The sequence below is a fragment of the Zootoca vivipara genome, chromosome 2 (genome assembly GCF_965207765.1).
Source record: "Zootoca vivipara chromosome 2, rZooViv2.hap1.1, whole genome shotgun sequence".
Taxonomy (NCBI): domain Eukaryota; kingdom Metazoa; phylum Chordata; class Lepidosauria; order Squamata; family Lacertidae; genus Zootoca; species Zootoca vivipara.
The window spans coordinates 103460724-103476759 of record NC_142584.1 but is presented as its reverse complement, the minus strand read 5'-3'; the positions used below and the strand labels follow the sequence as shown (position 1 = coordinate 103476759).

General features: G+C 47.9%; 1 protein-coding gene across 1 annotated transcript; it reads left to right on the top strand.

Annotated features, from left to right (window-relative positions):
• Positions 1–15970, top strand: OGG1 (8-oxoguanine DNA glycosylase). The gene is made up of 7 exons (XM_035106894.3): positions 1–473; positions 5590–5963; positions 7710–7889; positions 9417–9598; positions 11417–11564; positions 12843–12892; positions 13888–15970. Exons 1-7 carry the CDS (start codon positions 103–105, stop codon positions 13993–13995), a joined length of 1413 nt encoding a protein of 470 aa, XP_034962785.2. The 5' UTR covers positions 1–102; the 3' UTR covers positions 13996–15970.
• The last annotated feature ends 66 nt before the right edge of the window (positions 15971–16036 follow it).

Below are 16036 nucleotides of genomic sequence, written 5' to 3'. Positions count from 1 at the left end.
GAGAGGCCTAGCTCGCTGCGCCCGCCCAACTCCCAGGCGCAGGAACGGGCTTCTCAGGGACGCCTCCCGGACCAGTACTTCCGCCCACTCGAGCCACAGAGAATGCCCCAGCGGCCTAGAGCGGGCAGCGCCGGAGCTACGTCTACACCTGCGCGATCCCTCCTCCGAACTCGGTGGAGAGCGAGGGGGGCGGTGGGGGGGAGGGAAACCAACAAGAACTCTATGGTGATTTTGCGGGCTTCGGAGCTGCTCTGGTCTCGCGCTCAGCTGCTGCTGCAACGGCGGCGCCTGCGGCAGGAGCAGCATCCCCGCGTCCACCCCGAAGGCGGCGGCGGCGGAAGCTGCAGCAGCAGAAGCAACGGCATGGACTCTCGCCCGGCCCCGCTGCCTCGCGCTACCCCCTGGCGCTCCCTGCCTTGCCCGCGCGCCCAACTCCGCCTCGACCTGGTGCTCTGTGGCGGGCAGACCTTCCGGTTAGTGCGCCCCCTGGCGGCTCCCGAGCGCAGAATGGGAGCCTGCTAGAAAGGGTGTCCCGTCCACCCCCCACCCCGCCAATCTCTTGCTCCCTCCCTTGTATTCCAAGGTGCCCCTCTCTTGCTGCCCCCCCCCAATGCCTGCTCGCCCTCCCTTGGGTTGCCGCCTTCTCTCTCTCCTCTTTCTGCAAGGCTCTTGTGCAGTGCAGCTTTTCCTCGTTGGCATGGAGATGGAGATGGAGATGAAGCTGCGCGTCCGAAAGGCACAAAAAAAGCCTCCATATATAAATATGGCCAACTCTGCCCTCTTGCCGATTGCTCTGCATTGCGCTTTCAGCAAAGCACCATTGTGTTTCCCCCACGGAACCTCAAGATCACCTGCCCGCCGCCTGCAAATTCTTTGCATCCTGGCCACAGGCTTGCAAAGGATGGGTTGCTTACTTATTATGGCAACTGCTCTCTTTTTTAATTATTCGGAAGGGGAGAGAGAATCCGCTTTGAAAAAGTGGACACTTATATAGACTGGTGGGCTACTGCACAATTCTAACCAGGGCTGTTTTTTTCTAGAAAAAGGTGCTGGAACTCACCATGAACACCTTTCTTAGAACAGCAATGGCAGCCACCTGAGAGGTGCTGGAACTGAGCTCCTGTGAGTCCCCCCTGGGGGAAAAGCCCTGATTCTAACAGTGTCTACTCAGAAGTACGTCCTATTGAATTCAGTGGGGCTTACTCCCGGATAGGTGAAGTTAGGATTGCAGCTTTAACTCCACTTCTCTCCTGCTCCCCACAACCATCTGCGGAAAGCAGCTGTGATCAGCGTTAGAACCTCATACAGCCGTACCTTGGTTTTCGAACAGAATGTGTTCCGGAAGTCCGTTCGATTAGTTTCCAATTGTGCAGGTGCGCCAGAAATGATAGTGGAAGCCTTATCAGATGTTCGGCTTCCGAAAAAATGTTCAGAAACCGAAACACTCACTTTCTGTTTTCAGTCGTTTAGGAACTGAAACGTATGAGTACCAAGGTGTTCGACAACCAAGGTACGACTATGTTGTTGTTTAGTCGTTTAGTCGTGTCCGACTCTTCGTGACCCCATGGACCATAGCACGCCAGGCACTCCTCTCTTGCACTGCCTCCCGCAGTTTGGTCAAACTCATGTTCGTAGCTTCGAGAACACTGTCCAACCATCTTGTCCTCTGTCGTCCCCTTCTCCTAGTGCCCTCAATCTTTCCCAACATCAGGGTCTTCTTCAAGGATTCTTCTCTTCTCATGAGGTGGCCAAAGTATTGGAGCCTCAGCTTCACGATCTGTCCTTCCAGGGAGCACTCAGGGCTGATTTCCTTAAGAATGGATAGGTTTGATCTTCTTGCAGTCCATGGGACTCTCAAGAGTCTCCTCCAGCACCATAATTCAAAAGCATCAATTCTTCAGCGATCAGCCTTCTTTATGGTCCAGCTCTCACTTCCATACATCGCTACTGGGAAAACCATAGCTTTAACTATACGGACCTTTGTCGGCAAGGTGATGTCTCTGCTTTTTAAGATGCTGTCTAGGTTTGTCATTGCTTTTCTCCCAAGAAGTAGGCGTCTTTTAATTTCGTGACTGCTGTCACCATCTGCAGTGATCAAGGAGCCCAAGAAAGTAAAATCTCTCACTGCCTCCATTTCTTCCCCTTCTATTTGCCAGGAGGTGATGGGACCAGTGGCCATGATCTTGGTTTTTTTGATGTTGAGCTTCAGACCATATTTTGCGCTCTCCTCTTTCACCCTCATTAAAAGATTCTTTAATTCCTCCTCGCTTTCTGCCATCAAGGTTGTGTCATCTGCATATCTGAGGTTGTTGATATTTCTTCCGGCAATCTTAATTCCGGCTTGGGATTCATCTAGTCCAGCCTTTCGCATGATGAATTCTGCATATAAGTTAAATAAGCAGGGAGACAATATACAACCTTGTCGTACTCCTTTCCCAATTTTGAACCAATCAGTTGTTCCATATCCAGTTCTAACTGTAGCTTCTTGTCCCACATAGAGATTTCTCAGGAGACAGATGAGGTGATCAGGCACTCCCATTTCTTTAAGAACTTGCCAAAGTTTGCTGTGGTCGACACAGTCAAAGGCTTTTGCATAGTCAATGAAGCAGAAGTAGACGTTTTTCTGGAACTCTCTAGCTTTCTCCATAATCCAGCGCATGTTTGCTATTTGGTCTCTGGTTCCTCTGCCCTTTCAAAATCCAGCTTGCACTTCTGGGAGTTCTCGGTCCACATACTGCCTAAGCCTGCCTTGTAGAATTTTAAGCATAACCTTGCTAGCGTGTGAAATGAGCGCAATTGTGCGGTAGTTGGAGCATTCTTTGGCACTGCCCTTCTTTGGAATTGGGATGTAGACTGATCTTCTCCAATCCTCTGGCCATTGCTGAGTTTTCCAAACTTGCTGGCATATTGGGTGTAGCACCTTAACAGCATCATCTTTTAAAATTTTAAATAGTTCAGCTGGAATATCATCACTTCCACTGGCCTTGTTATTAGCAGTGCTTTCTAAGGCCCATTTGACTTCACTCTCCAAGATGTCTGGCTCAAGGTCAGCAACCACACTACCTGGGGTGTACGAGACTTCCATATCTTTCTGGTATAATTCCTCTGTGTATTCTTGCCACCTCTTCTTGATGTCTTCTGCTTCTGTTAGGTCCTTACCACTTTTGTCCTTGATTATGGTATTCTTTGTACGAAATGTTCCTTTCATATCTCCAATTTTCTTGAACAGATCTCTGGTTTTCCCCATTCTATTGTTTTCCTCTATTTCTTTGCATTGCTCATTTAAGAAGACCCTCTTGTCTCTCCTTGCTGTTTTTTGGAAATCTGCATTCAGTTTCCTGTATCTTTCCCTATTTCCCTTGCATTTTGCTTGCCTCCTCTCCTCCGCTATTTGTAAGGCCTCGTTGGACAGCCATTTTGCTTTCTTGCATTTCCTTTTCCTTGGGATGGTTTTCGTTGCTGCCTCCTGTATAATGTTACGAGCCTCCATCCATAGTTCTTCAGGCACTCTGTCCACCAAATCTAAATCCTTAAACCTGTTCCTCACTTCCACTGTGTATTCATAAGGGATTTGATTCAGATTGTATGGCCCAGTGGTTTTTCCTACTTTCTTCAGTTTAAGCTGGAATTTTGCTATAAGAAGCTGATGATCTGAGTTACAGTCAGCTCCAGGTCTTGTTTTTGCTGACTGTATAGAGCTTCTCCATCTTTGGCTGCAGAGAATATAATCAATATAATCAATCTGATTTCGATGCTGCCCATTTGGTGATATCCATGTGTAGAGTCGTCTCTTGTGTTGTTGGAAGAGAGTGTTTGTGATGACCAGCTTGTTCTCTTGACAGAACTCTATTAGCCTTTGCCCTGCTTCATTTTGAACTCCAAGGCCAAACTTGCCAGTTGTTCCTTTTATCTCTTGATTCCCTTTTATCTCTTGATTCCCATCCAGCTTACCTCCATTCATGGTTCTTACATTCCAGGTTCCTATGCAATATTTTTCTTTACAGCATCGGACTTTCATCAGCTCTGAATCTACTTGTACTTGTCCTCCGCTCTTCCTCAGTAGCATGTTGGACGCCTTCCGACCTGAGGGGCTCATCTTCCAGCGTCATAACTTTTATATGCCTGTTGTCTTTGTCCATGGAGTTTTCTTGGCAGGGATACTGGAGTGGCTTGCCAGTTCCTTCTCCAGGTGGATCACGTTTAGTCAAAACTCTCCACTATGACCTGTCCATCTTGGGTGGCCCTGCATGGCATAGCTCATAGCTTCTCTGAGTTATTCAAGCCCCTTCGCCACGACAAGGCATTGATCCATGAAGGGGAGTTGTTGGGAATCACAAGTAGGAACAGTGCTCTTGTGCTAGGGACCTGCTTGTGGGCTTCCAGTGGACCTCTGGCTGTTAGTGGCAGCCCCACAACTTGAATGACTTGAAAGAGGATTAGAGAAATGCATGGAGTATAGGGCTATCGGCGGCTACTAGCTACAGTGGAAATGTTCCTCCTCCACTGCCAGGCAGTAATGCTTCTGAACACCAGTTGGTGGAAACCACAGGAGGGGAGAGTGCTTTTGCACTCAGGTCCTGCTTCCCTATTTCCCCCCAGGCATCTGCTTGGCCACTGTGTGAACAGGATGCTGGACTAGATGGGCCTTTGGCCTGATCCAACAGGCCTCTTGGTATGTTTTTATCCTCCAGCATCTCCAGGTAGGAGCTGGAAAAGGCTTTATTTGTGAATCTATGGGAAGCTACTGCCTACCACTACAGAGCCAGGTGGTCTGAGTACATAGCTTCCAAAAGTCTGCATTATTGATCAATAGTGTTTTGATTCAGTTCTTTTAAAAAAACCGCAAACCATAGAATCATAGAATCATAGAGTTGGAAGAGACCACAAGGGCCATCCAGTCCAACCCCCTGCCGAGCAGGAAACACCATCAAAGCATTCTTGACATATGCCTGTCAAGCCTCTGCTTAAAGACCTCCAAAGAAGGAGACTCCACCACACTCCTTGGTAGCAAATTCCACTGCCGAACAGCTCTTACTGTCAGGGAGTTCTTTCTAATGTTTAGGTGGAATCTTCTTTCTTGTAGTTTGAATCCATTGCTCCGTGTCCACTTCTCTGGAGCAGCAGAAAACAAATGTCCTGCTTCTAATCAAATACAGGTCTTCATGAAGTAGAATAAGCAAATCTTTCTCAGTTATTTGAATTCCTTTGTGAAGGATCACAGGACCCCAGAACATCACCTGCCTAGGATGTTATTATCCCTTTGGGCTGCTACAGAACTCGGAGGATACAATGCTGAATAGAAAGTTAATAAAGGAGCCATTTTTTGCAGCTTGGGGGGACGCATTTGGTGTCAGAAGAGTGTGCGTGTGAAACAAGGCACCGTGTAGTTGGCGGAAATGTACTGTAGGATAGCGTAGCATGGCTCTCTGATTCTGTGGCTGTGAGGTGGTGACGGGCCTTGTGACTCCAAAGACCCAGGTCTTGCCACCTTCTGGAGCGTGAAGGGAAAGGCGGAGGAAGGGCTGGGTTAGCTTCTCCAAACTGTAGTCGGTCTGTCCCTGCTGCTAACTAGCCTTGCGTTCCTCTCAGGTGGTCCGAAACCAGCCCTGGCTACTGGACTGGTGTGCTGGCAGGACGTGTCTGGACCCTCACCCAGTCCGAAGAACAGCTCTGGTACACGGTTCATGAAGAGGAGAAGGAGGACGGAAGCAGAGAAGAAGACAGCCTCTCTGAGCCACCGCTGAAGAAAGGCAGGAAGCAAGCGCAGCCCGAAGCCATCCGTGCTGGTACCAGCGAGCGCCCGGGCGGCCATTTGTCAGGAGAGCTGGTCCGGGGGACGGACGGGCTGACTCCCTCACAAATCCTCCAGGATTATTTCCAGCTGCATGTCAACTTGTCTGCGTTGTACCAGGGCTGGTCCTATGTGGACTCTCATTTCCGAGAAGTGGCCATCAAGTTCCCAGGTAGGTGAGGTTCAGGGTGCCATTGCAACTCGATTAACTGTGATGGCACGAGTGAAGGATAACTTACGTGATGGGGGAGAGAGAGAGAGGAGTGGGTGCGGTTTTCCCCAGTTAGTTAGTTCACCAGCACATCTCAGGAGACGGAGGCAGGTGGCCTTGGTCTTTTTGGTGTTTCCTTTACCTGGGACTACTAGAGCTACGTCAGGAGTGCATCGCACAATCCCAAATGCACACATTTTCACACAGAAGCAGGTGTGAGACTTGGACTCCCAATCATTTTAAGTTCATTTCCCCCTTCTTATTTTAAGGGAATAACATGCCTTGTCCTTCTGGCTGCAGCAAGGTCTTTGGATACATGCAGACAAGCAATGCTAAAGAAGGAGTCTATTGTTCTGATCGCTATATGTAGCCCTAGTGTTTGCAACGACGACTTTCTACTGCCACATTTGAAAAGTCCAGAAATCTGCTGCAAAGTCACCTCTATCCAGCACCAACAATAAGTTAAATCTCATTACAGTACTTGTATAAATAATGCCAACTAGGTACATTTGCTCAGTTTGCTAATTTTTGCTAATTTTTGCTAAAAGTCTTCTGCTTTTAATGGAAGATTTTGAGGAGGTCCTGGATTCCCCTTTCAGGCCAACAAACCACAAGCCTACTTGGCCTCTTCTTCCCTCTCCGCAAGGAATATGCTTCTTGTATTTCACAATCCAGGTGAAACTCGGGAAATTAGAATATCGCCGAAAAGTGCATTTATTTCAGTAATGCAACTTATTTTTTTCTCTCTTTTAATTTTTACAAATGCTTTCTTCTGGAAATTCCACAGTAATAAAACAAATAGTTACAAGAATACAAAAAGTAAACATCGCTATTACATTTCATTTATCATTGACCCGCCTAACGACAAATAATTACAATTACAAATAAAGGCTTGACATATCTTGCTTTGCATGTCATGCATCTACTGTATCTCATATATTGGTTTCACCTTTTAAGTTGCATTACTGAAATAAATGCACTTTTCGAAGATATTCTAATTTTCTGAGTTTCACCTGTATGTTGCCTACGTGTCTTCAACCCTGGTTTGCTGCCTCAGGGACTAGAAACTTTGTTTTTTTTTTGGGGGGGGGGTGTTTAAAACGCCCTGTACCTGATAATGAATGGCCCTTAGCCAGTGGCACTTAGCCACTGAGAGTCATCAATCTGGGGGCACTCTTTTCAGCTTATTTGAAAAGTGTGTGTGTGTGTGTGTTTCGAGCTCTATCAGTTAGGTGGGTGTTTGTTGCCTCCCTCCCACCCTCTTGTCAGCAAGAGTCAGCGTAGTGTGGTGGTTAAGAGCGGTGGGGCGGGGGGGGGAATGGTGGGAGGGTGCTGTATTGTATTATATTTTTTGTTTGTATTTCTTTGAAATATAGTGTATTTTCTTTGAAATCAATGTACAAGATGGATTGTATGGATTGTTTTAATCTAATAAAATTTTCTTTTCTATAATAATAATAATAATAATAATAATAGCGGTAGACTCGTAATCTGGGGAACTGGGTTCGCTTCCCTGCTCCTCCACATGCAGCTGCTGGATGACCTTGGGCTAGTCACACTTCTCTGAAGTCTCTCAGCCCCACTCGCCTCACAGAGTGTTTGTTGTGGGGGAGGAAGGGAAAGGAAAATGTTAGCCGCTTTGAGACTCCTTGGGTAGTGATAAAGAGGGATATCCAATCCAAACTCTTCTTCTTCTTGTCTTCTCAGGGGTACGGGTGCTGCGACAGGACCCCGTAGAATGCCTCTTCTCCTTCATCTGCACCTCCAACAACCATTTGTCGCGCATCACCAACATGATCCAGCATCTGTGCCAGGTCTTTGGGCGCCGCCTCTGTCAGCTGGACACCAAGACGTACCACGCATTCCCCTCGCTGCAGGCAATGGCAGGTAAGGATGCTCTTCCTGGGTGACCCAAGAGGAATCTGGACTCAAACTGCAGGGAGGTTACTGTCCCTTAACAACTGTGCATGGAATATGGCGACGTCCTATGAAATCTTTGCCTTGAGTAGCTTTTACCTGCTGCCTTTGTTGGCGCTGCTTCTCGAGTAAAGACGGCAAATTTATTGACCGTTGCAGAAACTGAGATCGCTGATGTATGGAATTATCCAAAGGGGCCTCCTGTGGAGGATTGGCTGACATTCTTTTGAGAGACTAAAAAGGGAGCGAGTGGCGCTATGGTCTAAACCACTGAGCCTCTTGGGCTTGCCGGTCTGAAGATTGGCAGTTCGAATCCTCATGACTGGGTGAGCTCCCGTTGCTCTGTCCGAGCTCCTGCCAGCCTAGCAGTTTGAAAGCACGCCAGTGCAAGTAGATAAATGGGTACTGCTGCGGCAGGAAGGAAGCAAGACAAGCACCACACCCATAGCTGCCAAGTACCCCGTTTTCCCCGGGAAACCCCCGTATTTTCTTACCGTTTCCCGCAGGTGTCCTGAATGGCAAAATACCCCGTATTCCCCCGGATTACGGAGCTCCTGCCAGCGGCCATGTTCTTCAGGTGCCGCGCCGGCACCAGAAGTCGCTTCTACGCACTTCCGGACATGCGTAGAAGTGACTTCCGATGCCGCTGTGCCCATTTCCAAAATGTTTGCAGCGCCAGAAGTCGCTTCTACACATGTCTGGAAGTACGTAGAAGCGACTTCTGGCACTGCGGACATTTTGGAAATGGGCACAGTGGCATCGGAAGTAGCTTCTACACATGTCCAGTGCGTAGAAGCTACTTCCGGTGCCGCGGCGCTGCTGATCCCAGATTTTTCAATCCTGAATTTGGCACCTATGACCACACCCCTAGTCGCCTTTGACTGGACATAACCGTCCAGGGGTCCTTTGCCTTTTTGCCTTAATGTTGGTTTAAGCAGGGTAAATCTCCCGAGGCTTAGGAAAGGATAGCCTATAACAAATTCCATTTGGATACACGGAATTAATTTTGTTTGTTTATTTGTGTTTTATTGAGAGTATTGCAGTGAGTTAAATTAAATAAGAAAGAGAAGAGAAAAAGAAAAAAAACATTAAAAGCATTAAAAAACAGGAAAACAATAACAAAATAACAAAAATATATAATTAAGGTTGCAGAACTATGTAGTACATATGTAAATAGATAAACTTATTTTCCCCCCCTCAAGTATACTTGGTTCATCAGTCATTATGGTGTCGATGAATAGGTTCCACATAGATACATGGGATTAATATATTTGTTTTTTGGCATGTGGAGCATGCGTGTTACAGTGGCATTGCTTCGTAGCTGACCTGCAAGCTGTGCGTTCTTCTTTTCTTTTAGAGGACTGGTTAATTGACCAATGTTGTGTTAGCCATTTCTTTTAGGAAATAATAATGGCTGCCAGACATACGTCTTAGAGTCTAGACGGCCGTAGCGTTTCTTCAAAAGGGTGCCATCCTTCTTTGGGTGTCCTGTTGCAGGAGCAGACACAGAAGCCCGGCTGCGGGACCTTGGTTTCGGATATCGGGCGAGGTTTGTTAGCGAGAGTGCCCGCGCTGTTCTGAAGACGCTTGGTGGTGCTGCCGGATTGCAGCAATTGAGAGCTGTTCCTTATGAACAGGCTCGACATGCCTTGTGTACGCTGCCTGGAGTGGGAGCCAAGGTGAGTACAAATTAGGTGCCTTATCCCTCTGTTATTGTTGCCCACCTGGCGCCTCTGTTAACATCTTTTGGGTGCCAGGTAAAGACTTGGGGTTGATGCTGTTTAGTTACTAAGCGTGCTACCCAACGTTCCTGTGGCTTTTACAGGGCTTGTTTCATTCTGCTTCTACGGCGTATTGTATTTTATGTTTTCAATGCGTTGAAAGTCAATTGGAGACCTTCATGTAACAAGCAAACTAACAAGTTTGAAGATGGTGTTGATAATTTTAACAATAGTTGTATTTTATTTTATTGTTCTTTCCGGGCTGAATGTTGTTCCTGATTTGTGTTATAGTAGGGTAGGAGGGGGGGGGACCACACATCTTGCAACCAATGTGCCCCTTTGATTTCACATAATACATGGGTAAAGGTAAAGGCGCCCTTGACCATCAGGTCCAGTCGTGTCCGACTCTGGGGTTGCGGCGCTCATCTTGCTCTATAGGCCGAGGGAGCCGATGTTTGTCCACAGACAGCTTCCGGGTCATGTGGCCAGCATGACAAAGCTGCTTCTGGCGAACCAGAGCAGCGCACAGAAACGCCATTTACCTTCCCGCCGGAGCGGTACCTATTTATCTACTTGCACTTTGATGTGCTTTCGAACTGCTAGGTGGGCAGGAGCTGGGACCGAGCAACGGGAGCTCACCCCATTGCAGGTATTCGAACCGCCAACCTTCTGATCAGCAAGCCCTAGACTCTGTGGTTTAACCCACAGCGCCACCTGGGTCCCTGGGTAGACAAGTCTAAAAAGCCCAGGACGCAAATTTTCACAGCCCTCTAACAGCTAAGGGGGCTCATTTACCAGAAGTAAATGGGACCCAGGTGGTGCTGTGGTTAAATCACTGAGCCTAGGGTTTGCTGATCAGAAGGTCGGCGGTTCGAATCCTTGTGACGGGGTGAGCTCCCGTTGCTTGGTCCCAGCTCCTGCCAACCTAGCAGTTCGAAAGCACGTCAAAATGCAATTAGATAAGAACCGCTACAGCGGGAAGGTAAACGGCGTTTCCATGTGCTGCTCTGGTTTGCCAGAAGCGGCTTTGTCATGCTGGCCACTTGACCTGGAAGCTATACGCCGGCTCCCTCGGCCAATAATGTGAGATGAGCGCGCAACCCCAGAGTCGGTCACGACTGGACCTAATGGTCAGGGGTCCCTTTACCTTTACCTTTAATGTATTTAGCGTTAATTCTGGAAGTGTATACTCAATTCTGACCAAATTAAGCCCCCCAGAGTTGAATATTAATGTATTTGAAATTTGCTTCTCATTCTTGTACTGATATATTAAAATGATAGTTAGGCCTTAAGGATGCCTCATTTCGCTGATTAAAGGGGAAGAGAATTAAGGTTTTATGGCCATATTTGGGCGAGTCGTACAGATGTATATTTTGGCATTGGTTGCCAGGTGTGAAATATGAAATATATTGGCATTATCTTCAAGCTCTCCTACCCCACTTAATACTGCTGGTTCTTGCTATGTGCTAATGTTGTTACATGGTTTTCAATTTATTATGAATGACACATTGTGAATTTATACGCTGGGAAACACCTCGGGCGGGTTTGATCCTAAAAGGCAGCTTACTACATTTTGAAGGAAATGAATGAATGAATACATAAATAAATAAATAAATATGGCACAAGGGCTGTAGTTGTGCTTTGAGAGAAGGGGGTGGTAGGGGAGGGGACTGTTTGAACTTTGACACATGGCTGCCTGTCTGTAGCTGTGTGTCCTCCAGCAATGGCAAACAAAGGCCGCTATCGTGGTGCAACTGTCTTCGCTTCCCTTCGCAGGTGGCCGACTGTGTGTGCCTCATGTCTCTGGACAAGGCGGAGGCCGTGCCGGTGGACACCCATATATGGCAGGTTGCCAAGCGGTACTACGGCCAAGAGCTCGGCATGGGGGCCCGCAGTGTGACCGAGCGGGTGCACAGAGAGATCGGTGAGGGCCAGTGGGGTCAGGAGCCTGCCTCTTGTGAACCAGAGCTGAGCACAGCCCCAACCCCTTCCTGGATTTCGGTTCAGAATGCAGCCTCAGACTTGCATTACACATTGGGACCCTTGCCACAGCGGGTGGCGCTGTGGTCTAAACCAGTGGTCCTCAACCTTGGGCCTCCAGCTGTTTTCGGACTACAATTCCCATCATCCCTGACCACTGATCTGCTAGCTAGGGAACATGGGAGTTGTAGGCCAAAAACATCTGGAGGCCCAAGGTTGAGGACCACTGGTCTAAACCACTGAGCCTCTTGGGCTTGCTGATCGGAAGGTTTGAATCCTCACGACGGAGTGAGCTCCCGTTGCTCTGTCTTAGCTCCTGCCAACCTAGCAGTTCGAAAGCACTCCAGTGCAAGTGGATAAACAGGTACCGCTGCGGCGGGAAGCTAAACAGCATTTCTGTGCGCTTTGGCTTCCATCACGGTGTCTCATTGCACCAGAAGCAGTTTAGTGCTTCTGGCCACATGACTCGGAAAGCTGTCTGTGGACAAATGCCGGCTCCCTCGGCCTGAAAAGCGAGATGAGTGCCGCAACCCCATAGTCTCCTTTGACTGGACTTAACCGTCCAGGGGTCCTTTAGGTCCCACTGCTTGCTGCTGTATACTGCCGGCATAACTTTAAAACAAGGTGACGATGACAAAGTGGGCAGCAATGCCCACTCCTTCAGAAAAGCGCCAGAAAATACACAGTTCATTTGCTTGAGGCTTCATCAAATAGGGGGGTTGATGGTTTGCTGAGATGCCACTCAACTGTGGCTGCTCAGTTGCAGCTTCTCAAACTCGCTCTCGCCTTCCTCCCAAAAAGCAGGGGGCAGCAGAGCCCTTTCAGTTATGGAACAAGTTAGAACCAGTCATTGCCAATTGCTGCAAGTGATTTGTCAGGGACCTCCTCTCCTAAATATCAAGAGATTAGGGCTCTAATCTCCAGAACGGGGGTGGGAACATCTGTGTAGGTAGATAGGAAGCATTCTGGCCAATGCAAGCCAAGGAAGAGACATCGCCATGTTTTGGCGGTAAAACACCTTCTTTGAGTACAGAAAGTCCCATGTTTTATCCAGTCCTGGAGAGGCAGGGCAGACAGTACACAGCTAGATGGACCCAACGGGTCTTGCTTGGTATAAGGGATCTTCCTTTGAAGAATTGGTTGTGTCAATCCACTCACTTGTCAAGGCAGCTTGTTGCCTTCCAGCTCACTAAGGCTGCCCTCTCGACTGCTCTGCCTTCAGGGAACTTCTTCCGGAGCCTGTGGGGGCCATATGCTGGATGGGCACAAGCGGTGAGTAAATGAGTGAAAAATCCTCTTCTTTTTTTCTTCTGCGGCTTTGTGCAAGGCCATGCGTAAGAAGGGAACGCACAAGAACAGCTAGATCGTCCAACTGCAGGAATTGGCTTGAGGGTAAAGTAATTCAGAATTGTAAGAATCTTAGCTTTCATTGATTTTGTTTTAAGGGCATCAGAGTGAATGGTCAGTGTCTGAGGATTATCTCAGAAGCAGAAACAAGTAAATCTGATCCAGCTTTTCTTGCCACAGCGACTTGTAGGGGAATATTTACTTCGTCTAGGCCAGACATAGGCAACCTTGGCTCTCCAGATGTTTTGGAACTACAACTCCCATGAACACTGGCCCTGTTAGCTAGGGATCATGGGAGTTGTAGTTCCAAAACACCTGGAGAGCCAAGGTTGCCTATGCCTGGTCTAGGCTATGTTAAAACGTAACAAGAGACCTGCTGGACCAGACCCAAAGCTCACCCGGTTTAGCATCTTCCTTCCCATAATGGCCAGCCAGGTGCTCCCAGGAAGCTCGCAAGCAGGGCTTGGAGGCGATAGCTCTCCCCACTCCTCCCCAGCACTGGCGGAGGAAGAGGGGTGCGGGGGGAGCGCACCGCCCCGGCAGCGTGATCCCGGTGGGGTGCCATTGCGGCTGCCCCCCGGCCGTGCTGGGCGCCACGCCCCCAGGACGCACGCCAGCTCCGTCCCTGCCTGCTCTCTACCCCCCCCCCCCGGTGCTGGAGCATGCTCCCCAGTCATTGGTATTTTTGTGGAATACTGTACTTCCTCTGAACATTAGCGCCAACGTGGAGAACAGCCTCAGTGTAAAATTGCCAATTTGTGTAGAATTGGCATTTGCTTCTTCTGACACAGCTGGCAAAACTCTACCTGGCTCACACAGAAACCTACTTCCTCCTCTCTAGGGGGCCTATTTCCAAACCACCTCTCGTGAAAACGTTTTGTTTCCCCCCGCAATTCTGACTCTCTGCCCTCCTTCGCCAGGTTCTTTTTTGCGCCGATCTACGAAAGTACCAGGAATCTTCCGATCCGGATGCCAAGCACCGCTGTGTCAAAGTTGCCAGGAGCACCCTGCCTACCTTGACATCGTAACCTCTCCCACAGCCTCCTGTTTTGTGTGCCTGGCTTGGGCAAGTAAGAAAAACCATTTCCTCTACAGGGCTGGAGATGCATAGAAACATCCACACCAAGGCTGCCAGAGAGAGGCAGACAGGTGTGCTGTGGAGCTCTCCCCTTAGTTAAACTGCTGTTGTTTTTCCACCAGGGGTCCCTTGTGGTGGTTGTAAGCTTGATGTGTAACCGCAATGTATTATAGAATAGAATCCTCTCTTTTTTTTCTTGTTTCTGTGGCTTTGGTCATTTGCTTTGGCTTTGGGGCACAGTATTAAGTGTCGCGTAGGCCAGTTTCTCTGTTCCGGGCATTGGGGGGGGGGGGTGTGGTTCAGTCCCTCCTTATCAGAACCAGGGTCTTGGTTCTGTCGACCTAGACCTAGGAGTTACCTCACTTCAATAAGTATTTCTACACATAATGGATGTGTGATAGGTAGACTTGAAGGCCAGCTGCTGAGGGCTGGAGCCTCATCGATATAGGCAATTTTGGTGGGCCCTATTAAACTTTAATCTAGGTGTGGTTTAAAAGTTAGGCTAGAATGTCCTTTGAAATGAGAAGATTTTAAGTCGTGTGTGTGTACAAGGGAGCAGAGGTCACGCTTTTAACTCCACGGCGCTCTCATTTTGTACGTAACTTGTAAATGTACATGTTTGTATATACATACAACGGTGTCTTTGTGCATGTGCTCTGCAACGGCAAAACCCTCGCCGCTGGTTGGATTAAGGAATCCCCACTGCTTGCCAGGCATCAGTTTGTGCAGCAAAATACACTTTCACCCTGCTGGGCCTGAGGAACAAGTTCGTAATTAACTCAAGTCCCCTTACTTTCAGAGGGACCAAGGCTGAAATTGCAGGCATGCTTACCCAGGAGTAAGCCCCATTGAACCCAGTGGGATTTACTTCTGAGTAGAATTGTGTGGCTTATCAGGACCACTTTTAATTGAACTTGGGTTATTGTGTTTTGCTGGTGATCAGTTTTCTCGGGAGAGAACTAGCCATCCGCTGTCAAGGTGGGGATAGTGGAGAACGCCAAGTTGTTTGCTGGTAGTCCAGACACTAAAAATGGCTGCCATTTGAGCTGAAGCCCATCCCAAGAAGTTCCCCTCTTGCCTCCCTCCTGGCTTGATATTATATTCCCTGTTCCAACCACTGAAGAAGTACCTTCTGGCCTTGACAAGCAGGCCGCCTTCCCCCTCCCAACCTATATGCATCCATAAACACCTACCAACACATTCTAATCATGGCTCACCCCTCTGGCTTTTGCATCAACATAGTCTCCATCTGAAGGTACGCTCGTCTTGTTCTTGACGGGCCCAAGTTGAGTTTTCTTGCTTTATTGTAGTCTGGGCTTTTAATTCACCTCATTTTTTTTTCTGCTCAGTGAACCTAAAACATCTTATTCTATTAAACATTATCATCCCTTTTCTCGTCCTTCTTCCACTAATATGGAAAGTTGTTCCTGAATACATTCACTGTAGCTCAATATGTTATCTCTTTTATCATCTTTGTTTTTCTTTCACAAGTGTCCTTTCCCCTCATTTTTCTTTTCTTTTCTTTCTTTCTGTCTTTCTTGGTAAAACATCCTCCATTTCTATAGTGGAATTTAAAATTATATTTTGTAACCTGTACCGTGAGAATGCTCTATGGTCAGAGCTAAGCCCTTTAAAATCCTGCTGATTTCAGTGGGAGAGACTTAAGCGTGCTTGTTTCTTCCCCATCAAAATCCATAGGATTTAAAAAGCTGGCTCACGGACCTGTGTGTTTTTTGTTTTTTTTAAATCATCCGGCGATTTGACCTACCGTTCCCTATACCCACCCCTGCCTTTTTTGTCTTGACTATTTCTAGATTGTAAGCTGCTTTGGGCAGAGACCTATTTATTTCTACCCTTTTATAAAGTGCTTAGCTGACTTCGAGGTGCTGTAACAATAACAATAAACAAGTTGTGTCCTCCTGAAACTTTCTTCTTCTAGCCTTCTTTCACCTTTAGAAACAGATCTAGACTCTACTGGGTGTATGCAGTGC